Source organism: Choloepus didactylus, chromosome 19 (assembly GCF_015220235.1).
Source record: "Choloepus didactylus isolate mChoDid1 chromosome 19, mChoDid1.pri, whole genome shotgun sequence".
Lineage (NCBI taxonomy): Eukaryota > Metazoa > Chordata > Mammalia > Pilosa > Megalonychidae > Choloepus > Choloepus didactylus.
Genome location: NC_051325.1, coordinates 31889544 through 31915770, shown reverse-complemented (window position 1 = coordinate 31915770; position 26227 = coordinate 31889544). Strand labels below are relative to the sequence as shown.

The following is a 26227-nucleotide window of genomic DNA, read 5'->3' as shown; positions in this document are numbered from 1 at the left end:
CTGGGAATATGTGCTGAGTACACTGATATCAGCTGGAAGCCAGGGCAGCCTTAAGCCCAGCTCAGGAGAGGCATTGCTATGCCAATTTATTGTCAGTAAGAGATAAGCTCTTGGACTAAACTTGCCTATCCAAAACGATACAGTAAAAGATGTCAAAGTTTCCCCTGGACCATTTTTGTTTTGTTTTAGATTTCAGAAAGGTAGGTAGGAACATGAAGAAAAGTCTGTTGCAACTAAATGGAATTTGAAAGGCAAGTGCCAGGAAGTAAGTATGTTACTTACCTTGTGAACACTGGTCAAGACACTTAGGAAAGAGAAATCTAGGGGGGACAAGAGAGAAATGTTTTAAAACCATTAATCCCAGAGTTGTCATTGATTATTTCCCACAAAAACCTGAATATCACTGATATGCAAGATAGCTGAGCCACGATTGTTCAAAAGGCTTTCAAAGCTAAGAGCCAAAGCTCCACAAGCTAAAAGCCCTCTACAGCCTCCTCACACCCCACAGTGGTCCCTATGTGGCCAACTTTTGGTGGAATGTTGATGTGAGGCTACTGGGGTTGGGCCAGATCTCTAGACTAAGGGAGATGGAGAGAGAGAGCTAGTCATTTTTGAAAGAGATACTGCTCTGATAGTAAAAGGTAAATTTCAAGGGAAAATGAGTAGAATTACACTTACTTAACTCAACCTGGGTCCTTTGGTACCAAAGTTGCCACAATTGCCTTTAAAATCATTAATCTCAGAGTTGTCATTGATTATTTCCCACAAAAACCTGAATATCACTGACATGCAAGATAACTGAGCCACGATTCTAGAATCGTGCTAGAATCCAATTCTCCCTTAATCCTACCCTTAACTCAAATAGTAAATGAAAAGGAGGAAACTGGCTGACTAAATCGCATCTGAAGCAGGAGGTGGTGGCTCATTCAAAGAGTGAGTTAGTTTATAATTATAGCACTGCCACCAGCTCCAGGGGAAAACATAATATTCTCAGTGGTTTAAAGCTCCTAAAACATCACAATTCTCTTCCCAGGGGAGAAAGCTAGCATGAATGAAAGCAGCTCCCTTTTACTAAATTCCTACTATGGACTAGGCACCATGCAAGCCCTTCACCTAATATAATCTCGTTCTGTCCTCATGTGCACCCTGTACCTTGGGTATTTAACAGGCTGAGCACTTTGCCCAAGGTCTCACATGCAGCTAGGAAGTAGTAGGGACAAGTCAGGAACCCAGGTGTGTCTGGCATTACATAACTCCTGTGTCTTTTTTCCCTGAAAGTAGCATGCTTGCTTAAGCTACTCTTCTGAACTACTGCTGGTCTAGCCAGCAGGTATTAATGCTGTTCGAAACACCGGGGGAATGTCTCTCCTGGTGGTGCCAATTCTTCATCCTTTTATTTGATTTTTGAAAACAGTCAGACATAACCATGTAGGACCAAGTTTGGCAGACAAGCAAGCTGGATGAAAATCACTTTGGAATATGGATCTGGTTCTCTTCTTCAACTCCTTCATGGCGTCTGAAGAATCCCAGGGAGGAGCCTCCACATACTCTGAGCAAGGTCAAGAGCCCGGAACAATGGAAGAGAAGCCCACAGCAGTCTGAGGATATTGATATTAGCTGGAAGGCCAGGGCAGCCTTAAGCACAGTTCAGGACAGGTGTTGCTATGCCAACTTATTGCCATTAAGAGATAAGCTCTTGGAAGAAACCTGCTTTTCCAACATGATAAAGTAAAAGATGTGTGTGAAAAAGCCCACACTCAGTATTTCTGTTCAGCCCAAGATCAGAAATCACTACTACATGTTACATGTGTAAGAACAGTGGCCTCACTACACTCACACTGAATGTCCTGCCACAAAGCAAATCCATTCTTAGAAAGTGTCTGTCCCTGTGAAGTGTGTGCGATTGTAGGTTACATGCTCTTATACAATTCTCTGGGACCCACATGCCTTCTCAGAGCAGCCCACAGAATTGACACCAGGGGAACCTGAAACAAGGTTGAGCAAAGTTTCTCCTCCAGGCACTGTATCCAATCACAGGTTGGATGTTGATGCTTTAAACCTCTGACAAAGGATGGCGTCATTAAGTTGCTGACTTTAAGCAGCTGGAAATAAAATATTCAGAACACATGGATTTAAACAGATGAATGATTCCCTAAAGCTGGAATGCATGTTGGTGTGCCAAATTCTATCCATTCTTCAAATTCATATGTTGGCTCTCTTTCCTAATCCAACTACAAGTTCTCTTTGCCTCTTTTTAACGCCTATAAAATCGTATTAATCTTTTATTATGGCACTCTCTATATATTACAATTAATTATGTACATGTCATCAGTGTGGCCTTTGGAAAATTACTTCACTTTTCTGAGCATCAGTTTCCTCATGGTAAAAACAGTAATAATGCCTACCTTAAAGTGGGGAAAAGCACCAAATAATGTCTGACAAATAGCACAAAATAAATGTTGACTCCCTTCTTTCCTTCTCTACACACCATCTTCTCTATCAAGCAGTAAAACTATTGAAGAATCCCTGGCACAAGTCTTAAACATAGTAGGGAGGTTCTGTACCAACAAACATTAAAATAATGGATATATTGCTTACTGAGCAGCTCATTTCCTGGATAACCAAAAATAGCTGTGATTATAATATATTCCTAAGCCTTACATAGTGTGCTGGTCTGAATCTATTATGTACCCCATAAGAAGACTATGTTCTTTTAATCCACTTTTGTGGGGGCACACCCATTGTGGATGGGATCTTTTGATTAGGTTGTTTCCATGGAGATGTGACCCACCCAGCTGTGAGTGGGACTCTCTGATTAGATTATTTCCATGGAGATGTGACCCCACGTATTCAAGGAGGGGTCTTAATCCATTTACTGGAGTCCTTAAGAGAGCTCAGGAGGAGAGAGAGAGAGCTCAGAGCCAACACAGACCCAGACGCTTGGAGATGCCGACAGAGAAAAGATTGGAGATGCTAAGCTAAGAGATGAAGCCACAGAGAAGCTAAGTGAGAACCCAAAGACGCTTAAAGAGAAAGCAACTGGAATCAGAAGCTGAAAGCAATTCAACCCAGGAGCAAAGGACCAGCAGATGCCAGCCACGTCCCTTCCCAGCTGACAGAGGTGTTCTGGACACCACTGGCCTTTCTTCAGTGAAGGTATCCTCTTGTTGATGCCTTAGTTTGGATACTTTTATGGCCTTAGAATGGTAAATTTGTAACTTTAAATCCCCTTTATAAAAGCCTACCCATTTCTGGTTGTATTGCATTCCAGCAGCTTTAGCTAACCGAAACACCATATCATCCCCTATTTCACATAAAGGAAAAAAAATGCCATGCTGTGCTCTACTCCCATCTGTTTTGTTTTTTTCTTAACATTATCTAGAAGCAATGATGCAAAAAAATTATTTTTGCTAAAGTAGCCATTTTATAAAAACAACCACTGATTTAAGAATTTTAAAAACTTCATTCTCAAAGCAACTTTTCTTATTAGGCAAGGAAAAGAAACAAAAGGCATTTGGATTAAAAAGGAAGAAGTCAAATTACCTCTGCTGGCAGCTGATATATTCTTATATATAAAAAATTCTATGAAATCCACACACGCAGAAAAACTTACAGAATTAATAAATGAGTTCAACAAGGTTACAGGACACGAGATCAATATACAAAAACCAATTTTATGTCTGTACTCTAGCAATGAACAATCCAATAGGCAGCCCTATAAGAAATGGTAAAAGGGAGTTCTGCAGGTTGAAAGGAAAGGATAGTAGAAAACTGACTGAAGCCAAATGAAGAAATAAAGATTCCGGTAAAGATAATGACATAGGTAAATATAAATATCAGTACCATTGTATTTTTGGCTTAAAACTTCACTTTTTACTTCCTATAGGATGCAAAAGGCAAATGCATGAAATATAATGATAAGTCAATGATTTTGGATTCATAGTGTATAAATATGTAATCTGTGACAAGAACTACATAAAGGTAGGGGGAAGGAGTGGTATAGGAACATGGCTTATATATGCTATTGAAGTTAGGTTGGAATCAAAGAAAACAAGATGTTACAGATTTAGGATGTTAAATTTAAACCCCATGGTAATCACAAAGAAAATATCAGAGAATATGCAAACTCAGAAACAGAAGGTAAAGTACAGGTTACCAGGGGTAGGGGACAAGGGCAATGGGGAATTAATGCAAAATGGGTGTAGGGTTTCTGTTTGGAGTGAAGGGAAAGTGATAGTAATGGATGGTGGTGAGGGTACTGAACATTGTGAATGTGAATAATCCCCCGAATGGTATGCTTCGGTGGGGTGGGGGAGGGTGGGGGAGGGTGGGGTTGGGATGGGAAGATTTATATTATATATCTTTCCACAACTGAAAAATAAAGAAAGAAACTAAAGAGGTAATAACAATTAAATGCAATACATGATACTGGATAGGCTTTAAAATTGGAGGAGCAAAGGCTCAAAAGGACAAAAATTGGAATATAGAATGAAAGGTTTATAATGTTAAATTTCTTGAACTTGATCACCACACTTAATTTGATTACATAAGTGAATATCCTTGTTTGTTGGAAACGTACATGGAAGTATTATGTGTTCAAGGAGTATGATGCATGCAACCTGCTATCAAATGTTTAGAAAATAGATGGATGGATGGATAAATGGATGGCTGGATGGAAGGAAGGAAAGAAGGAAGGAAGAATGTACTGGACGAACAATACAGCAAAGGTGGCAAAATTGTAAAATCCAGTGGATCTGGGTATTGGTGCTGGGTGGTAGTGGGTGGTGTTGGAGTTCTCTGTAGAGGGTTTGTATTATTTTTGCAACTTTCCCATAAGTTTGAAATTATTTTAAAATAAAAAGTTAAATAAAAAAGGCAATTTGGAAATGTGAATAAAGAGTAATAGAAGTGATCATAAAATTTGATTCATAGTATTTCTTTGGGCAATTTATTCCAAGGAAATTATCTGAAATTTGAGAAATTTATGTGGATAAAGATGTTTTCCACAGTATTTTTTATAATAGGGAAAAGTTGGAGATATCCTATGTGACTAATAGTAGGGAAATGGTTAAGTCAATTATGTCCATCCATGCCAGAGAATACTTAATCAAAATGTAATTTTCATTATAATTCAGGAAAATATGTTATCCCACATAATGTTTATATGTTAAGAAAAAGAATATAAAATTATATGTACACACAACTGTATAAAAGCATGCACATCAAAAGACGAGAAAGGAATTTCACAAGAATTCTAATAGTTTTATTAGTCAGTGAGATTGTGGATGATTTATTACCCAATTTTTTTGTTGTTATATTCCTTCCAAAGTAAAAGGAAAAAAAACATCTGTCAGTAGTAAGAATGAGTTCCATTAACTGAGATAAGATGGCTTAACAATATGAAAAGTATCTGTGAGATACTCCAAAAGCCGTAGGACACAAGCCCCTCCCCTAACAGTACTAAAAAGCTGCCTTTCTTTCTGGTAGAATACATTTCAAGTCCCACTGCCCTAGATGTGCAACTTTTCAGGACACAAAAAGAAGTGGTGAGAGGCTACCAGTCCAAAGTGGTTTTCTGAGGACCTAGCACTAATTAAAGAATAACGATGCATTTACTACAAACATAGATGGATGTGTTTCAACAGGCGAACACACTATAAAGTTGTGCCTTTTTCTGGTGGGTGGGGAAAAATCACTTTCTGAACACATAAACCCTGTAGGCTGGGGGTGGTCCTAAGTAGTTACCTGTGCTCCATATAGCAGCTCAGGGGCTCCACACACACTGTGATGGCTCCAATGGTGAAGGAGGACTTGACGTTTGAGTCTGGATGGGTCTGCAGGGCCTGGACAACATCAATAACATCTGTGTAGCTGGAAAAAAAAGGGGAATGATGAGTTTACAGACTGAGTCTGCAGAGGGGGATGTGGGAGAATGCTGAGTGGCTCACTCAGCAAGGGTGGAAGGAAAACCAAAAGGAGACTGCAACTGGGCTTCTTGGTGTCACCCATTTCAAGATTTAGAGCCCCTGGAGTCTACAAAGTGCTTCTGCATCCCCAAGTTCCTTTAGTCTTTATAACCATGCCAGAAGACTGGAAGTCCACCTTCTTTAGATGTGCAAGGAAGCCTGCAGGCAACCCTGGTTGGGACTCAGCGTCCTTTGGCCTGTTTTCTAATCATCAAGTTAGGAGCTCCTGTCTTGGTCTTCATTTTCTTTAACAGCTCTTTGCTCTCCTTCACCCCCCACAGAACATGCAGGCAGGAGAGAAAGAGGGATCATCAGAATCTCTCTAGGTCAGCAGATACATGTCAAATATGGCTTGCATTCAGGTCTTCAGCCTGGAACTCCCTCCAAACTCCAGACTTATAGAGCCAATTTGATAACTTAGAACCTAATATGGGTTAATGACACGACTCCCTCACACCTGCTTCTCCCAAGGTCTTGTCCCTCTCAGCAGAGGGGACTCGACTCTTTTAGCCACTAGGCCAAAATTTTGTCTGGAGTTGTCTTTGACTTCATTCTTTTTCCTCTCATGCCGCACAGTCTAATCCATTAGTGTATCCTGTCAGCTGTACCTTCAAAATGTGACTAGAATAAGATCACTGCTCACAGCCCCAATGCTACAACTTGGTCCAAGCTGCTACCATCTCTTGCCTGCATCACCCCAACATCTTCCTCACAGGCCTCCTCACTTCTGTCCTGGCCTCCCTCCAGTCTTGTTCTCAACACAGAAGCCAAAGATTCCCTGCTAAACCCATAGACAGATCATATCACTCCTCTGCTCAAAACCCTCTAGTGGCTTCCATCCCACTCAGCGTGAAAGCCAAAGCCCTTACAATGGCCCTCATGGCCTTCCTTGATCTGACCCCCGCACTGCAGGGAAGGGTCTCACCTACCACTCTTCCCCTTATCCTGATCCAGCCACTCAATGAACAGTCCAGCTGTTCCCTGAACACACCAGGCATCCTCCCACCTTGGCACTCACTGTCCTCCCTGTTTGTAATGCTCTTTTCCTTAGATATCTGCATGGCTCACTCCCTCACCCACTTCAGGTCTCTGCTCCAATGGCCTCTTGGGAGAGAGGCATTCTCTGACTGTATACACTCCATGTGAAACAGCAGCCCTCCCTCTGGCACTCCCCCACCCCCTCCACTAACAGCCCATCCATCAGGGGCTTAATTTTTCTCCAAAACACTGATCAGCAGTTACATATGCTGTATCTTCTCACTTAATTTATTGTCTGCCTTCCCCAGTAAGAATGTAAGCTGGTTGTTCAGTGCTGGAATGTTTGGTGTCTACAGCAGGGCAAGTGAACGAACTAGACATTCAACCCCAGATGGACCCCTAGCCACTCCAAGAGGGGAGTGGTCCTTTTCCTCTTGCAGAGGAGAACATTTCCCCAGTTGACCCAGTCGAAGAGGATAAAAGGCCTGTTCCTAAGGAGGAACTGCAAACTCGATGGGCAGCTTTGCTGAGCAAGTGGGCCTGAGTGCGAGCCTGTGCCCTTGGGAGGTTGGGGGTTGGGTATAGCTTGCCTGAACCATTTCCCGATTTCCTATAAACAACTCTCTGTAAAAAGGCACTTGGTTCTATTGCAGACTACACTATAGACTCCATTCCTGGCCTGGCCTCTGACCTCAGCTCCCTCCAACCAGCAGTGCTTCTGTAGAGCACAGGAGGTGCTAGATTCTAGAGTTCCCAGCGAGGCTTGACAGCCCAAGGGCCTTCAGATCCAGCCCTTGCTTCCTAGCTTCTGTTGTAGGCTTACCCATGCCCAGACATGTGTGGATGACCCCATGGGGCTCAGTCCACTGGTTCTGCAGTGCCTGGGCCTGGATGCCTGGGGAGCCCCACACGCTGTATGCACTGCTGACATTTATAGCAGCACACCTGGTAAGCTGAACAGATACTTACACTGTTCCAAATCTCTTTTTGGTAGAGTTTTTAGTGAATTTAAATGGTTAAATGCCTTAGTCTTACTCCTCAGCATTAGCTTTCCCCTGTTCCCAAAAAGAAGTGTTTGGAATCTCTTTATTTTACAAGTTGAGTACAAGGGTACAAAGTCTCATTTCTTAGGGTAGAAAAGGGCCACTGAAAATTTTACTCGAAGATTTGGTCATTTTAATACCATAGGATTTTCCTTAGAGAGGATGGCTGGGGAGTTCCCAGGTCTTCAGAGCATTCCACTAACCTTCATTGATTTTAATGGAAAAGGGTTAGAGTGAAAAACAGTCCCAGCCTCCTTGGCAAGGCCAATGCATCTGGGCACTGCAGTAAGCATGGGAGGCAAGAGAGGCCCCTGGCCCTTAGACCTGCTCATTAGAGGAAGCCCCTGCTATGTCTCCTCCTTCCCCAGCCACTGCTGAACGATCACACTGGGCCCAGAAGCCCTCACCAGAGAAGGAAGCAGCGCACTCCAGCTGCCAGAGCTGGTGCCTGGCCACTTGGGCTGAACTGCCCTGATTGCATGCAGAATGCAGAACACTGGCTCTTCATGTTTGCCTCTTCCTCGTCAGTACTCTTTATTAAAAATAAGAATAAAACAAAACAAAAAACTCCAAACCACAGCAGGACCTTAACTTTCTTTCCCCTGAAACAACAGATATCATTTCAAGTCTTTTTTGGACTCAGTTTTATGTTTGCAATTTAAGCCTACAATTTGACTGTACATGTTTTATATTAATTCAATTTTTGTTTTGAGAGATATTTGTTTTTTAATGTAGAGTACTTAAAAGAATTATTTTATAACACTCCAGGGTATAACAAATATTGTTCTCCAAATTCAGATTTCCCCAGTTTCACTTACATTCATTTGTGTGTATGTGTTAAGTTCTATACAATTTTATCACCTGTTTTGGTTCCTGCATTCATCACACAGTCAAGATCCTGAACAGTTCCCTCATGTCAAGCCTTTTTATAACCATACCCACCTCCCTCCTGCCCCTCACTCAGCTCCCCAATCCCCTCATCCTTATGCCTAATCCTTGGCAACCATTAATCTGTCCTCTATTTGCAAAATTTTGTCATTTCAGAATACATTAATTTAATTTTTAAAACAACAAACTAACAGCTAGATGTCAGAGTTCAACAGCCTTGGCCTACACTGCTGCAGTAAGTCAAATGGACCAAGCCACTTTAGGAACAAAAGAAAACTCTGCTCTACACCACAGGCTTTGCTCAAAGAATCCTACAAATGAAGATAAAAGCCATATTCAGGAAATGAAATCCTCAATTCGAGAAGCCTCTGGGGTCTCCCTTCACCAGCAACTTCAATAATGGGCTTGAAGGTCTAGCCCCAAGGAGACAGACATGCTACAAAAGGAGTTGCCACATGTTCCCTGCTGAGCCCTAGGAAAATGGCCCCAGCCCCTAAGAATGGTACTTTTGGAAGGAGCCACAGCATTTGGCTGATATTCTGCCTTGAGTCCTTCAGGAAATCTATTTGCAGTCTCTAGGCTGAGACTGGGCAAAGCTGGATCTGGGAGTCCAGGAGTGGGCTGTTCATACACTGCCCCTCCATCCAGGAGCATGTGAGTCAGCTGACACTTCTACAGGTTTGTAAAGGCAGAGACAAGGAGTCAATAATGCTCTCCGATACAATGGAAGATGGAAATGATCTCAGCTGCACATTATCAAGCTGCCAAATTTGTCTCCAGGTCCATACCCCCAATGACTCTCAACTCTGGCAGGGACAGGAGGTGATGCAGCTGGACAAACTCATTCCTTTGACCATTAGAAGCAATGGAAACCCAGAAGAAAACTGGTAGTTTCAGGTCAAGACTCCTCCCTTGTGGCTTCCATAACCTCAGCCCACATGTAGAACAAAAGGGCTAACAAAAGGTGAGCCTGAGACAGGGCGTGAGAACAATGTCCTAAGATGAATGATGGCCTGGTGGGGTGTACAGTCCCACATGCCTCCTTCCTCAGGGACCACTGGCCCAGCTTGCCTCCATTTTTCACCATTACACCCAGAAGAGCAAACAGAATTTTGGATCTGGGCCTATTCCTTACTGGAAACAACTAGCCAATTGCAAACACTAATTATTACAAACACAAAAAAGGCAGGATAGTACAAAAGCACTTTGTGAGAACTGCCCAAAGCTTCTTTATTACACCATGATGACACTAGTGAAAAGCATAGCCCATGTTTTCCCTAACCCGACAAGTTCCCCTCTGGGCCTGAGGTTGTGACAGGCCTGCACAGGGCTCCTCCCTGGAAGGCTTTTGAAGAGGCTAAGGGAAGCTCCTGTGGCCAGGGTCCCCTGGAGCAGAGATGCACACACATTCTGTCAACCTGTCTTCCCATGTTTCACATCCACAATAATGCTGCTTGCACAGGGACTCCACAAGCTAGTCAGCCTACACTCACAGTTCTGCACAAAATCCTTACCCAAGCAGACTATGTATGCTCTTCACTGAGGGTCCTAGGAAACCTGGGGATGAGAGGACTGGAAACTGCAAGCCACAAGAGGGAGAACTGCAGTCGATGAAGCTCCCTTATCTAGAAAGCAAAGGAAGAGGTCTAGGGACAACTATCCATACCAGAATTATCAGAGAATCTGGTCCAGAAAACCTCCCTCATCTCCACCTTTTGGGGATATTATGATGTTGAAGCCAAACTTAAAATTTGTGTGCAAGCTACACCTGCCATCTTTGCTCATTTAAGGCCTGAGTAGCACAGATACTGTGTAGGCTCCTGTGTAATCTGCTCTGTGCCTCAGGTTTGCTACACATGAAATAAAAGTAATAACAAAGTCATCACCATCTCGACCCGCTGTCCCCAGAAGACCTCCAAGGCTCACCCTTGCAACACCACCAGGAGTCTAGTCTTCTTGCGGGTGTAGGCTGACTGACGGGCAGAGCGGTTCTGTTGGGCTTCCAGGGCACTGGAAAGGTATCTCTGGAAGTGGGCAGCATGAAAACATTCAGAGCTGTCCATGAGTTGGCGGTACACCATCCACCTGGAAATAGCAAATGCAATCTCAGTGCGGGGGCCACCTGATGGTCTGGCCCCATAGGCTCAGCCAGTTCCAACTGGTGGGTTCAAATGTAACAAGTTCTCCCACAGACATTCTTTCCAGTAAATCCATATAGGGGAAAGCAAGAAAGAAAAAGACAAGAGGGCATTGGCTAGGTTGGGAATCCAGTAGGCTGAGACCACCATCAATTGGACTTTTGACAGGAAACCCCTTCCCACAGGGAAAGAGGTGAGATAAGCACATGATCAACAGACTTCAAAATTGAGAGACTCCTTCTGAGCAGGCAGCTGCTTCCTGAAGGACAATTCAATAAAATGGCTTTTGTCCAGTGCTCAGAAAGACTTGCTAAGAATAAGAAATGGGTAGGGCAAAGAATTCAGAATGTTTACAGAAAAGCACTGGGGTGAGGAACTAGTTAGCCATTTAGTGCTTACTAAAGGAGGTCCAATATTTCCCTAGCTTTGCTACAAATCTCTCCCCCACCCTCCCAATCTCCTGCCTTAAACTTCCAGCCCTTTAAGCAATTTCATTCTTCTCAATTCCTGTATGACCTCCTGCAGGATGCCTTACTTTGGAGTAGATTTACCAGATATTAAATGACTTGTCAGGTCAGCAAGGGATTTTTATTAATCTGTCAGCCAGCTGAAGTGATAAAGGAACATTTTTCTCAATTTCACACAAGCCAACATGTCCCAGCTGCACCTAAACTCACACAGTGCCCTTGTGTCATAGAAAGACCACCACCTATACTAGCTCCCAAGTTCTTAGAATCATCACAGTCCTGAATTTCCCTGATGACCAGGTACACTCTCAGGCCTTTGTTTGCATTTGCTGGTGCTGCTGCTAAAATACTTTTCCTCCAGAGATGTGCATGGCTCATTCCCTTATTTCCTCAGGTCATGGCTCAAATGCTACCTTCTCAGTGAGGTTTACCTGACCACTCAATTTAAAACTGGAATCTCACCTCCACCCCTGCACTCCCTATATCCTTTGCTGCTTTGTTTCTCCATAGGCTAGTATACAATTCTGCTTATCTGGTTAACTGTTTGTCTCCCCAACCTAGGATGTAAAGTCTACGAGTGCAGAAGATTTTCTTGTCTTGTCTGTTTTACTTATTGATGTATCCTCCACCGTTAGAATAGTGCCTGGCATACATGGAAGGATGAATGACTTCTGTGCCGGTACCAATTACGCCAAAGGTCAGTCCATGCCTGAGACAATAGAATCCCTTTCCCCAAAGCAGAGGCAGCAACCATACTAACCTGCCATATTCCTTATGCAGAGTGACCAGAAAAGCACAGAGCTCGCTAGCATGACAGCCTGGGAGGCCGGTTACAATGCTGATAATTACCTATATGAAAGAAAAGTCAACTGAGAGGCAGCATTGAGTAAGGGATTAAGAAAACTGACTCTGGAGCCAGGCTCTGTGGGTTTGAATCTCAGGACCATCACTTACTAGCGATGTGACCTTAGGCTAATGACTGAGTGTACCTTGTAAGGTAGGTGTAAGGGCTAATATATGTTAATATATGTAAAGTGCTTAGAACAGTACCTGGCACATAGCAAACACTACATAAAATGTAGATTACTATTATAATTTCCATGGAACTGACTTTCATCAGGTTGTGAATAAATCAGTTAAAATATAATGCATTAGGATTTATGGAAACTCTGGACTGTTCAAACCTCACTACACAACCACATGAAATGTCTATGTGAATGACATAGCATGGCAAGGGTCTCTAAGCATGTGCTTTATTTCACAATACCAAGACTCACTGGGACAGCTTCAGTCACAGATAACTTAGGCTAAAGCTAAGCCTGGTGGCACGCATCACTTGAGCTGGTCACACGAGCACAGAGATGGCTCATCCCCTCCCCTTTGACCAGGGCCTCCACTCTGTATCCCTTTCTGCTCTCTTGGGAAGGACTCCATGTAACTGACTTTGTGTTTATCCTCCTCCCATCCAAATTTCCCCTCCTTGGCCCCTATTTCTCAGTGCCTAGGCTGCAGCCCTTTAAATCACAGGATGCAGGCCACAGCCAGATATCTTTTTACTTTCATGTCAGACCTGTAGTATTTTTTTGTTGTTGTTGTTAAGATGGTTTTATATACATTAATCCATACCATACCTGATCTACATCCACATTTTACATATTGGGATACTGACGTCAAACAAGCCTAGGATGTCGCACCCTTTAAATAAAATATGACAAGTTGGCATTTTCAGGCTTTTAAAACTCTTACTGAAGGGAAAAATGATGCTTCTAATTGCTTAGTACTTCCACTGTCTTTTGCAGCTCAGTTCTTAGAGATTTGCACAGAAATAAATACCTTCTTTGAGTATATTACAACATATGGTTACAAAGGAATGGTGGGAGGGGGCCAAGAAGGAAAGTTTGAGGCGTAAACAGATTAAAATCCACTCTTGGGAAGTGAATGTTTGTGAAGTATCACCTTACTCTGGCAATGCCAACAATTGCCTGTATCACAGCCACCCTACCTTCCCCCTCATTAAGCACAATGTATCGACCACTGCTAGGTAAGTCCTTGAGACAGCCAGAAAGAGCTGACAGCATGAGAGCACTAAGCAAGAATTTAAAAGACCTGGAGAAGCAAGGGGAAGGCACAGCAAGATGCCAGGGCCTCTATCACTGTCACAGGGCTCGGCCAGGATTAATGCAGATGCCTGCAGCCACTGTTAGAATGGGTTTCCATGTGTAGCATTACATCAGTATTGGGTTTCCGTGTGTAGCATTACATCAGTATCCAAGAAGGTGGAGAGTCTTATAAAAGGGAACTCCGCCCAAGCTCCTTTTGTTAATGGGCAAAAAAGATCAAAGGCAGGCTATCAGGATTTTCTTCCCAGCATATTGGTGAGCTCCTCCACCTTGTCATTTTCTACTCTGTGAGTGGGGCTGATCTCAGCTCGCTGCAGCAGGACAGGTAGATGGGTCCTCATCACAGGCTCGCAACTAATGCTGCCCAGGGTGAAATGCTGGAGAAACCTGGGTAGACAAAGAAAATGCTATTATGTTACTATCATCAGCCTAGCCTGAATGTTCCCATTCACATAAGAAACTCTTACTTAATTGCTGAAAAATAAACCTTAGAGAGATTCTTTCTGGAGAATAAAATTGTATATGGTGAGTCACTACTACCTTTCATAATGATCCCTAAGAAGCCAAAAAGAAAGACGAGCTTAGAAAGGGCCAACATTGAGGTTTCTGACATTTCAAAAGCCCATTAAACATTTAAAAACAGAAAACCAGAGCTCACCAGTCCAGCTCAGGGAGTTTGGCTGAGAGTAGCTTTAGAGGACTCCATTTCTCCCCAGCAGGATGGCTCAGGGCGCTGAAAAGTTTCTGCGCGTTGGAGTGTCTGGAATATCAAAAGCTCACAGATTAGAACACCATCTCCCTAGAGTGCACACACTTTAAACAACTGGTATTCCTGATGCTTTTAAGCCAGTGTCCTGTGACAGTGTCAATTCTTCCAAAACAAGTATCTCACTGACTTAAACAAAATGTGGTGTTAGTGCGTACAAGTGGCAGCTATTTATCTCTCGAGCATATATTATTTCCTCTGCCCCTCTTCTGGAAGCCTGGCATGGCAAGGGGTCATGGATGAGGCCCAGCGCAGTACCAGCTGAACTGCTGTGCCCACACAGGAAAGTCTGGCACACTGTAGCAACACTATGGATTACTGATTATTGTTGATTTCATCTCTCTTGCTTTATATTTCCCTAAGGGCACTGGTACCTGCAAGTTGGAAACTCTGAAATGACTGTGTTGGCCCTTTCAGATGCCAAGACCCTTGTGTTACAAAATGCAAGTCATCCTGCAAAGAGAGCACACACAAAGCATGGGGAAGCAAGCATAAACACTGAAGGCAGCCACTTACAATCTCTTTTGTTCCACAGATAATCCATCTTCCTGGATCACTTTTAAAGAGAGCCCTGAGTTAGCCTGCTGTTGCCAGGGGGAGAAAACCTAAACAAAACAGAATTTGAGCAAAGAACACTTTAAACCCAACAACAGGATATGGAACCCACATGGGGATTTGATGGTTGTTGAAAATCTAGACTGTCAGTGCAGAGAAAAGCCATTGTAACAAACAAGTTTGCTTCAAAATAGGGGCTTGAAGCAATTTTGTTCTGTATTTTTCAAAACCAGAACTTATTTCTGGATTCCTCCCCTCAGGGGTTCATTCCATTTCTTCTGAGGTCAGGAAGCACAGAGGAAGGTATTAGGTGACACTGTTCTGGCAGCAGGGACATTTTCTTCCCTGGTGATAGGGTCAGACAGATAAGAATGGTTTGAGCAACACTTGCCCAGAGACAGAGGGACAGCTGAAGAGAATCTAAGGAGTTGCTCTCTAGGTTTCTAATTGAAAGGATAGTCACAAGGAGGTAGGAAGGACCAGTAAACATTAAAGAGGGAAGATACAGACTGGACTGAGAAGTTCCTCTGCAGCCAAGGGCAGTTCTGGCCTCCTCCATGTGCCATGAATCTGTCCTGAGGCAGGGACACCGTCCCTTCACAAACTGCTGCCATCATACCCTTCTAACATTTCCACCAGTTATGATGCTGGACACCTATCTGATTTTGGCTACTTCTAGGTCTCCAAGTGGGTCGTATAATTCTTGGTTAGTTCTCTCACTCATGCAAAATTCTGTGCTGAATGCCTTTAATGTGCAGCCCCCCAGGTGGGACCATCTGCAAGGTCAGGGGCTGTGAACCAAGGGGAAGTGCAGAGCATGGAGTAGGGGAGAGAGCTCTATTCCAGTGGGTAGGGCCCAACAATTCAACAAAGCAGTTAAAAGCAGTTAAAGGGGATAAAGAAGATTTTTTCTCAGAAACTAAAAAGCCTTTTGTTTAGTTCCTTTAGACTCTTGCTCTGGCAAGATCATCATTCCAGGACCGGCAAGAGTTGGAAGAATCTACTCCCACAAACAAGCTCCCATCACTGCACTGTCAGTCCCAGGATGTTGCCCCCACCATCTAAACTGCTAAGAAAAAAAGTAGCAGCAGTTTTGTTGAATAATGATTGATGTTACCTCTGAGTAAAATGCTTGGTATATCTTTGATTTGGGGAAAAGGGCAATCATCAGGAAATTGCTTGATCCATGGAAATGAACTGGGAGATGAGGCAGCAATGAACTTCTGAAGTCTATCAGAAGGGCGGCAACGACACTAGTGGAATCCTAGAGAAAAAGAGGGAGTGTTGGTGAGAAAAGCCACGTGAGTGGTACTAGCCCTCACAACTACTGCCAGAACACGTGACCAATTTCAGCGCAACTCTTTTCATATTACATGGTTTTCTGGGGTTCAACAGCAGAGCTTTCCAATGCCCACTTCCGGGAGATACAGGAAGCAAAAGGGTTGTAAAAGTTGAAAGTGTCATGTGAAAATGTCATTTCATAATTCTTTCTAGAGGACTGAATTCAATTTATGTGCAGATTCAGTCAACAATGTTGAGGATACTCTTGGGAATTTCAAGTTATTCATTCACTCAACTGGGCACTGTGCTGGAGATGGAACAGTCACAGCAGTCACATGTAGTAATTAATCTGCTCAGTAATAACTGGAGGTTACAAGTTTCTTTCATCCACTAGATCATTCATTTATTCAAAATACATATTGAGTGCCTGCTATATACCAATGACTGTTTTATAAGCTCAGGATTCAGCAGTGACCAGAACAGACAAAGATCCCTGTCATTTGAGGGTGGTGGTGAAGATAGAACACAAAGACAAAAATTGGTAAGCATAATAAATAACTGAATTATATATAAGGTTTGAAGACAATAAATGCTATGGAAAAAAGGAAAAAGTAGATTGTTATAAGGAGAATTGGAAGTACTGGGGAGTGGGCAGCTCAAAGTAGGAAACAGGTGGTCAAGGAAGGCCTCACTGAAAAACTGAGAATTGAGTAAAGGCTCGAATTCATGGTAGCCAAGTCATGGGTAAGAAGAGGTCTTTGGTTTTTGATGGGTTAACCACTACCTGGATTTGAGTGGAAGAAGGCATTCAGAACTCCACTTCCACCTCCAACTCCTGATTCAGTATCAAATCAATAAAAGGCAAAATAAAGTAAGAGAGAGAGAGAGAGAGAGAGAGAGAGAGAGAGAGAGAGAGAATGTGTGATTGTATGTACTCTTGGGCAGGCCTAGGTGAACGTAATGGAAGAAGAGAAAAAATGACCTTAGGTTCATCTGACTTGATGGCCTTGAAGCTGTCCAGCTCTGGAACTTCTAACACAAGCTACATGAAGGCCCTGGCTCACTGAAGGAGGGCAGTGGGCCAAATCTGTTGCTCCTCTCTGTCTGGCTGAAATTCCCGGGGTCCTCTGACGAGTTTTCCACTTCCCTTTCAGTGTCATGTACTTCAATGGCCCGAGGAAAATTGGTCACCAGTGAAATGGGAAGAAAAGTTTACCCATTTCACTGCAGAGTGGGATGAATTCCAGTAACTCCCTTTATACAAATCCCAAGTGTACCGGGCTCCCCAGTTCAGAGATAGCAGGGTCAGTATCCCTAGGGGTGAAGACACTATCACCCTTTCCCTGACACAGCCTGCATCCCTTGACCCTCACTCACTCATTCAGTCACTCCACCCCCAGCTTTCTAAGAGGTTGATGAAGAGGATGGTGCAGCAGAGAAGAGCTGGCACTCCTAGCACCTGCCTGGAGCTCATCTCGAGGTCAGTACTCCTCTAATACTCAACTGAGGGAAAGAGCACTCAGGGGGAACTGCCGAGCGGTAACACTGTCAAGCCATTATTCTAGATGCTATAAAAGCTAACCCTCAGTTTTAAGTCAGGTCAGCAGGGAGTCAGGTACTTGGCTCACAACACACAAAGATGCCCTCAAGAACTGTTTACTAAATAGTGCTTTGATTTGATGCCAGTCTTCAATGAGGATTAAAATAAAGATTCCCATGACCCCCATCGCTATGTCTCCTGGAGGGCTATATGTGATTCTAGACTGGATCTAATAATGGAAGAGAAAATGCACAAAAGGGAATTATTGGGACAACTGAAAAAACTGGAATATGGACTGTATGTAGGCTTTATATCAATGCTAAATTTTGTGAACTTGACAGCTGTACTTAAGATAGTTCCGAAAGTGAGTGTCCTTGTTCTCAGGAAATATACATGGAAGTGTTAAGTGTTAGAGAAGCAGGATGTATAAAACCAATTCTCGAATGTTTAGAAAACAGATAAACAGAACGATACAACAAATGTGTCAAATGCTAATATTTGGTAAATCTGGGTATGTGAATGGGGAGTATGCTGGAGTTCTATATATTGTTTCTGATTATTTTTGTAATTTCCTGTAAGTTTGCAATGATTCTAAAGTGAAAGATTTAAAAAGTATTATGTTCGTTACATAAAAATTTGAAAAAACAAAAAAGAACAGAGAAAAAAGGTTAAAAAAAATTAATCCAAAGTCCTGTCACCTAAGCCCAATTACATTTAACATTTTAGTACTTTTCCTCCTAGTGAGTCTTCCTAGTATTCATTCATGGATTTGTCTATTTCATGTAGTAGAAAATAATATTTATTTTTACATTTCCATGTCCTTTTTAAACTTACTTTCCCATTAGCATTTGCCATGCTGTTACATACTATTTAAACACATTTCCAGTGATGGCATCCGACTCTCCTCTTTGGCCACCCTTGTGGCTGGACAGTTAATGTTACTGACTCCATTTCCTCTCTACTAACAGTATCTTCTGTTTACCCTTTGCTAATTTAGTCTGACACATAGCAGAGTGAGGCTGCTTTTGATGTGTTCCATGCATCTGTTATTTTCTATTAACCAGCCTCATGTTCTGACCTGGGAACTTTGTTTTCATGTCAATAGATGGAGCTCTTTGAAGTTAAGAAATAAATATTCACTCGCTTGTTTTAATCACCAAAAGATACTTTTCTCGGTTTGTTTTATTTGCCTTTTAATTCTCTTTTTGAAATACTTTTTAGATGTTTACCTGATTAAGTAGTCTGATACATTTTTGGTATATCTATACAGTGGAATACTACTCAGCAATAAAAAGGAACAAACTATTGATACACACAAAATGGATGAATCTAAAAATTATTATAATGAGTGGAAAATGCCAGACTCTAAAAAGTAAATAAAGTATGATTTTAATTTACATAACTTTTTAGAAAAACCAAACTAATCTACAGTGACAGAAAGCTAATTAGTGGTTGCCTAAAGCCAGGGTTGTAGGAAAAAAATGACTGCAAAAAGGTGTGAGGAAATTTCTTGGGGTGATGAAAATCTTGCGTATCTTATAAATTGTGATGGTGGTTTCATGAGTATATACATCTGTGAAAACTTTAAATGGGTATAGTTCATTATATTTAAATTATACTTCAATAAAGTAAATAAGCAGCAAAAATTAAAAAATCAATAAATGGTCAAATTCAGCAAACTTTTCCTTTAGAATCTCCTCTATTGTTTCTAAGATTAGAAAGTCTTCCGGCCCCTAGAAGTTTAATAATTATTCATTTTTATATTCTTCTTTCTACAGTGAAAAATTTTAAAATATTTAATTTTAACCTATCAGAGGTTTAGAGGCCATGTGATACATAGTAGGTACTTCAAAAAAAGTTTATTTTGATTTCTGATATGAGCTAAGAACCTAATTTCCTCTCCAAAATTAATAAACCTATTGTTCCAGCATTTGTTTCTCGAATGATTTGTCCTTTTTCCCTGATGTTGAAGGAAAATTTGACCTAATATTAAAACTTTTATCATGCTGGCCTGCCTGCTTTGTGAACAGTCTTTAAGGCAGCAGGGTGGGGGTGGAAGCCTTGCTCACAGAATTTGCTTTCTGAGTTGTGATCCTACCACTTCATCTAGTCTCTGTCCTGGTTTGGAGACTGACACCAGGCAGAGTAGAGGGCCCGTCTCTGCTGCTGTGGTCTACCGAGAGACAAGCTGCGCCCTGGCTAGGAGGTACAAGCTAAGGGAAACTCACTGCCATCCCCTTTCCTCTCAGGAGAAGCACAGGTGCAGACTGGTTTACTGAAAGGATGGTTCTGGGAGAACCATCTGGGTGGAGCTTCCATGGAGCTGGTGGTTAAGGCCAGGTGCATCAGGGGGGTGAGGCTAAGCCTTCATGGGGAAAGTCAGTCTTTCTCTCCTATTCTTTCCCATGCTGTTCAGTGAGTAGAGCCTCATCAGTGCCACAGAAAGCAGCTTCTTTCCAGTTCTTAAGTTAGTGAACCTTTGTGTACTTGGGCTGGAGACCATCAGTGGGGTGTCTTTGGAGGTTGTCTTCAGCCTACTTTCCAGTCCCCTTGAGATGAGTAAATTAGACATGGGTAGCTACTGGCCTTCCTGACACAGAACCCCCTTCCAGCCAAGCCCCCTGCAACACAAAGAGGCGCACGAGGCTCACAAGACCCTAAGGATGACAAGGCCTCTTCACGACCTCCCTGCCTGCCTGCCTCAAGGGCAGTGCTGCTTCCTGGCATCCTTCCCTGTGGTGGTGGTAGGAAGGGAGTTGTCTAGTTTTCCCCTCAGAGTTGTATCTTTCTGAACACTAAAGCCACGGATTGGTAAAACACCTACCCCATCATAGAACAAAATGGAATTCATGTGATTCTTGGAAATGATGATACTTCCATGACGACAGTGAGAAAACAGAAGGCCACTGGAGAAGAAATGCACTTTCCCTGTAAGGAAAAGACATCTGGTCAGAGCTGGAGGGCTGGATCCTGGGGTCTAGACCCCAATGTCCTTCTTGCAGGTAGCAGGATACACCAGAGGGGTAACATTGGTAGTGCCTAAGTCACATGATTGTCTGCACTGGGCTCTGGAAAAGCCAATACACCCTCTTACAGAAATGAGGCATCTTAGAGAAAAGAGGTATCAGATACAGAGTTTGCATAAGCATTAGAAAAGACAACAAATGCATGAACAATCAGTTGATGGGGAGAGGTAAAATTCACACTTCCTTACGGGTGTCTTCCAGGGAAATACATTAAAAAAGTTTGGGGCACGTCTGTTCCATTACTGAGTTTACAGACGATTCTTTCTCCTGCCTGGGCAGAAGCCTGGCTAAGCTCTAAAGAGACCAAATCTCTCACTTAGGGTCCTAGAAGGAACACTAGGGTCTCAGTTGAAGGACTGGAGAAGGGCGCCTAAAGGTCCCTGTGGAAAACAGACCAGCAAAGGAACATTTAAGATAGGCAATAAGAGGGTTCCACAGATACTGGAGGCCTGCTGCTCCAGTTCACAAAAGCAAGGTGGGTGGGAAGTGGGTGAGGGCTCAGATACAAGGAAAGCTGCTGTTTCCTGGATGGCCAAGGTCAAACAGAGCAACTCAGTAAGGGCCCTATGAAGCAGACCACTGAAAAGATGGACAACTAAGATAACGAGGATTAAGGCTGGGTCTGGGTTTGCTTTGGAGACCCAAATGAGCATCCTGAGCCATAAGACCCCTGGCTCAAGTTACTGTCCAGAGCTGGTCCAAGATGGATCCTTTCTCTCTTTATAACAGCTTCTTTCTTTCCATGTTTTCACATATAGAAAAGAGATAAAGTAATTCCGGGAACTCAAGGTACAGGCTTGAGAATGTTGTCATCAATGCCTCTCTACAAGGGGAAGGAAGGAGACTAAGAGGGATTGTTTCCTCAAGCTGTCGCTCTAGGAAGGCGACCCCAAAGTACTATAGGTTATGGGGACATTAAGAACAAAGGCAAGGAGTCTGAGGGCTGCCTGTTCATCATGGGTGAGGCATCCTGGAGATGCCAGTTTTAAAGGTTTCCTGAGGAGGTAGGGTTTCGGAAGGAAAGGAGGGGCCTGGTGAATGTGTGTGCTTAAGTGTGTGTTAGGCGGTATGGGGAGGACTGGAGGAGGTGGAGGCAGTTTCTAGGCACAAGAGGAAGTTTTGGAGCCTGAATGTAGATAGAAGAGGTAGATATTCAGTCAGAGGCAACGAACACCAACGTCACTGTCTGGGGCAGCAGCAGCCCAACTCAAGGCAGCCAGGTTGAAGCCCTGTAAGCTGCCCACATCCCAGCAAGTAAAGGCTGGCTGTCCTTGCACACAGCCTTGCTTTGTGGTCCTCCTGGGAAGAGGCTACTCATGCCTCAGCCTCACCCTTTACCAACTCAAGGTTTCTCACCACTGCTCTCAAACCATTCCCTCCATCCTAGCACAACAGTTTTATTCCCTTAAAGAAACAGCAACCCCCTCCCCCCACTTCCTTCAATGCTCACATCTACTGCCCTGCTGATCATGCCACAACATTCCCAGTAACTTCTGAATATGCTCACAGTCTTCCTTCCAAACCCAACTCTACCATTCCTTCTGAGAGATCAGGAGATGCTGCATTTCACATGCTGCCCTCAATCACAACTCAGCAGTAAGGCAACATCCAGAACGTTTTTACCTCCAAAATCCTTAGCTCCAGAGCCTATTCTCTGACAAGCATCCCATCATTGTATTAGCCTCCCACTCCCAATACCTGGTCCTCTGATGTCACTGAGCCTTTGAAAACTTTGGTCTTCCCACTTTCCCCTATTGATCAGAAATTTCTGATGCTCACATCCAGCAAAGATCCTCTAGGACTTACCATTAATCTGTTTTGTCAAGGGAAAGGGATGGGAACAGATTGTATTGAGTGTTTACTAAGCATGTCACATATATTATAGCTTTCCATCCTCACAATTTTGTATTCTTATGGGACTGATGAGGAAACTCAAGCTTAAGAGAGATTCCTCCAAAAGTCACATGGCTACTTGGTGGGGGAGCTGGGTGTAGAACACGAGTTTGTCTGATGCTAAAGGCACTCTACCATGCTGGGCCTACTCGGTTCTCTGGTCCCCTTTTCCTTCATTTTACCCTCTCTCTAAGCCCATCTGTGGGTAACCTGATGACGTGCCTTCTCTGTTCCTCAACCACAACAGGCCTGCAGTGCTGCCCAGCAATCCTTCCACTGCTGCCTACCAACTCTTTCCACCAACTTTCCCAGGGCTCATCCAAAACCTTAGGCACACTCCTAAAACCACCACTCAACTCCTGCCACAAGATGGCCTTACCGACTGTTCCCAGAGAAATGACCCTACCTACTTGTGATGGTTAGGTTCATGTGTCAACTTGGCCAGGTGATGTGTCCAGTTATCTGGTCAAGCAAGCACTGGCCTAACTGTTACTGCAAGGACATTTATGGCTGGTCAATAAACCAGAAGGCTGGTTTATTAAATTATGAATTGCCTGCACCTGTGACTGATTACATCAAGGAAGGGCATCTTCTGCAAAGAGAGAATTCAATCAGCTGGATTTAATCCAATCAGCTGAAGACTTTTAAGGGACAGAGAGAGGAGACCTTCACTTCTTCTTCAGCTAGCCAGTGAAGAGTTTCCTGAGGAGTTCACTGAACACCTTCACTGGAGTTGCCAGTTTGCTGCCTGCCCTACGGCATCTGGACTCATGCATCCTGCCCTATGGAATTTGAACTTGTGCATTTCCACAGTTGTGTGAGACACTTTTATAAAATCTTATATTTACAGATATCTCTTGTTGGTTCCATTTCCCTAGAGAACCCTAACTAATACACTACTGTTATCAGGTGTCATGACACAGGAACTATTCCCCAACACTGCTCAGTATCTGTATCTTCCATGTCCTGGGTCATCAAGTGAAGCTTTTGGAAACAAGTTCAGTATCACTTAAGGGACTCAATAAACCTCAAAATCCTAAAACTTAAAGAAAAGAGCACAGATCCAAGCATTGTGCACTCCAACTATTCAATGGGTAAATGGGGATGGTGGATCGGGGGGGTTACCTCCAGCACTTCCTCTCCCTCCAGACTATGAAGCCTCAAAACAAAATGGAAAAGAAGAGGACATTCACAAGACAGTGCTGGGAAAGCATGCCTTATGGGACCTGGTCCAGGGCAGGTACCCAGCAAATGGCAGATGAATTAAACACAGGTGCAGAGACTGTCTTGTGATCCCAGTCACCCTGCAGCCTGGCTCCATGAGGCTCTGTCATTATTCTCAGAGCATATTAGACAGATGAATGACTCACTGGATGCCCCACGGCCAGTACTCTGGGTTCCTAGATTCTGATCCACTTGAAGGGGTAACACTCTGGTATCTGCTCTGGATCCAAAACTGTCAGAATGTGGTCGGAAGGGGAAAGGTTTTGCAGGGGCTTCTCAGTGACTGGGGTGACTAGCTCCTGTTGATACCTCCCTGGCTTGTCTCATCCTGGGTTCCCTTATAGGGTGAGCTCTGTCTTTCCTTCTCCATTCTGTGAGTCTGAAAACCAAGGGTAAGAGAGAGTTCCCCATCACTGCCCAAGAAACAGCAGGGAGTTACAGCATGGCTCTGTCTTTGACTGACCTCTGCATCCCAGGAAGTTCAACTGGAGAGGGACAGGCCCTCAGGACCAAAAAGACACCAAGCGTCAATGAAAAATTTGGCTACTTCCTCAGACAACTGGCTACACAAACAGAAATCCTCCAGCAGCCCAGCTGGTATGAAGAGGGAGCATTTATCACTGCCAGGGAATGTTATGATGCAATGTCTGAATAACTTTCATTCTCTGTGTGTGAGAGTGCATGAAATGTACACAGAAGATTTAAAGACAAACAAAACAAAACAAGACCCAGACACCTGTGCACTTATCACCAGTCTAAAAAAATCAATCATTGCTAGTACCCCTGATGCCCAGTGGACACTGTTCATCAACTGGCAGCCCGCTTTCCTCCACCCAGAGTTAACCAATATCCTGAATTCTGTATATTCTACCATACTTGTATGCACCTACTAATTATACATTATTTAGTTTTGTCTGTTTTTGCTTTTATATAAGCAGAATCCTAATACATGTATGTATTCCTCTTTGATGCACTGATTTTTCTCAACATTTTGCTCCTGAGAGATATCCGTGTTCTAGGTAATATGTAGCTGTAAAATCCATGAATGCACACAATCTTTTGAAAGTATCCTTCAGTAGCTTCATGTGGATACAAGGGAGAGGATATAGAATGCAGGTAGCAGACAGCAGATGACCACCACCTGGGCTTTCCTATCACTGGGAGGTGAAAGCCAGCTTGGTCACCAGAGTCCTCAGGACATGTCCATTCAATGGGAAAAGAATAATCTCTTCAACAAATGGTGCTGGGAAAGCTGGATATCTGTATGCAAAAAAAATGAAGGTGGACCCCTTCCTTACACTATACACAAAAATTAATTTAGAATGGATTAAAGACCTAAATATAAGAACCAAAATAAAACTATAAAACTCCTAGAAGAAAACATAGGGAAGCATCTTCAGAATCTTGTATTTGGCAATGGTTTTTTAGACTTTATACCCAAAGCACAAGCAATGAAAGAAAAAATAGACAAATGGGTCTTCATCAAAATTAAAAACTTTTGTGTATCAAAGGACTTAATCATGAAAGTAAAAAGACAATCTAGAAAATGGAAGAAAAATTGGGAAACCTTTTACCTGATAAGGGTTTAATATACAGAATAAATAAAAGCAATCCTACAATTCAACAACCAAAAGACAAACTTAAATAAAAATTGGGAAATGACTTGAATAGACACTTTTCCAAAGAAGGTATACAAATGGCCGATAAGCACATGATTATCCCTAATATCATTAGGGAAATCAAAACCACACTGAGATACCATTTCACACCCAGTACAATGGTTACTATTTAAAAAAAAACAGAAAATAACAAGTGTTTGAGAAGATATGGAGAAACAGGAACACTCATTCATTGTTGGTGGGAATGTAAAGTGTTACAGGCACTGTGAAAGACAATTGGCGGTTCCTCACAAAGTTAAGTATAGAATTAACATATGACTCGACAATCCTACTTCTGGGTTTATACCCAAAAGAACTGAAAGCAGGGACTTGAACAGATAATTGCACACTGATGTCACAGTGACATTATTCATAATTGACAAAAGGTGGCTGCAACTCAAGTGTCCATCAACAGATTAATGGATAAACAAAAGGTGGTATTACACATACAATGTGATATTACTAGGCCATAAAAAGGAATGGTGCTCTGATGAATGCTCAACATGGATACGAATTCTTGCTGGGGAGACCAACTTCAATATGGAAGTAAAAGGTTACCATAAATAAGCTCCAAAGAATATGTCACAAAGCACTCAAGCAAAGAAGGCACTATAAGTGAGAGTCAGGAGCAACAGCCAAGAGCAGAATATGATATGGAAAAGCATCAGACATTGGAATTATCAG

The 26227-nt window shown here is 42.9% G+C and overlaps 1 protein-coding gene across 3 annotated transcripts in view; it reads right to left on the bottom strand.

The window, feature by feature from the left end:
* Positions 1-26227, bottom strand: part of C19H20orf194 (chromosome 19 C20orf194 homolog) — a 162491-nt gene that overhangs the window by 25338 nt on the left and 110926 nt on the right. For all 3 annotated transcript variants that reach the window (XM_037812151.1, XM_037812152.1, XM_037812153.1), the window contains 9 exons: positions 20567-20670; positions 16039-16185; positions 14883-14971; positions 14259-14360; positions 13870-13987; positions 12241-12329; positions 10802-10960; positions 5746-5871; positions 283-320 (listed from right to left, as the gene is read on the bottom strand). In XM_037812151.1, coding sequence (XP_037668079.1) covers positions 283-320; positions 5746-5871; positions 10802-10960; positions 12241-12329; positions 13870-13987; positions 14259-14360; positions 14883-14971; positions 16039-16185; positions 20567-20670 — 972 coding nt within the window. The remainder of the gene's footprint in view (positions 1-282; positions 321-5745; positions 5872-10801; positions 10961-12240; positions 12330-13869; positions 13988-14258; positions 14361-14882; positions 14972-16038; positions 16186-20566; positions 20671-26227) is intronic.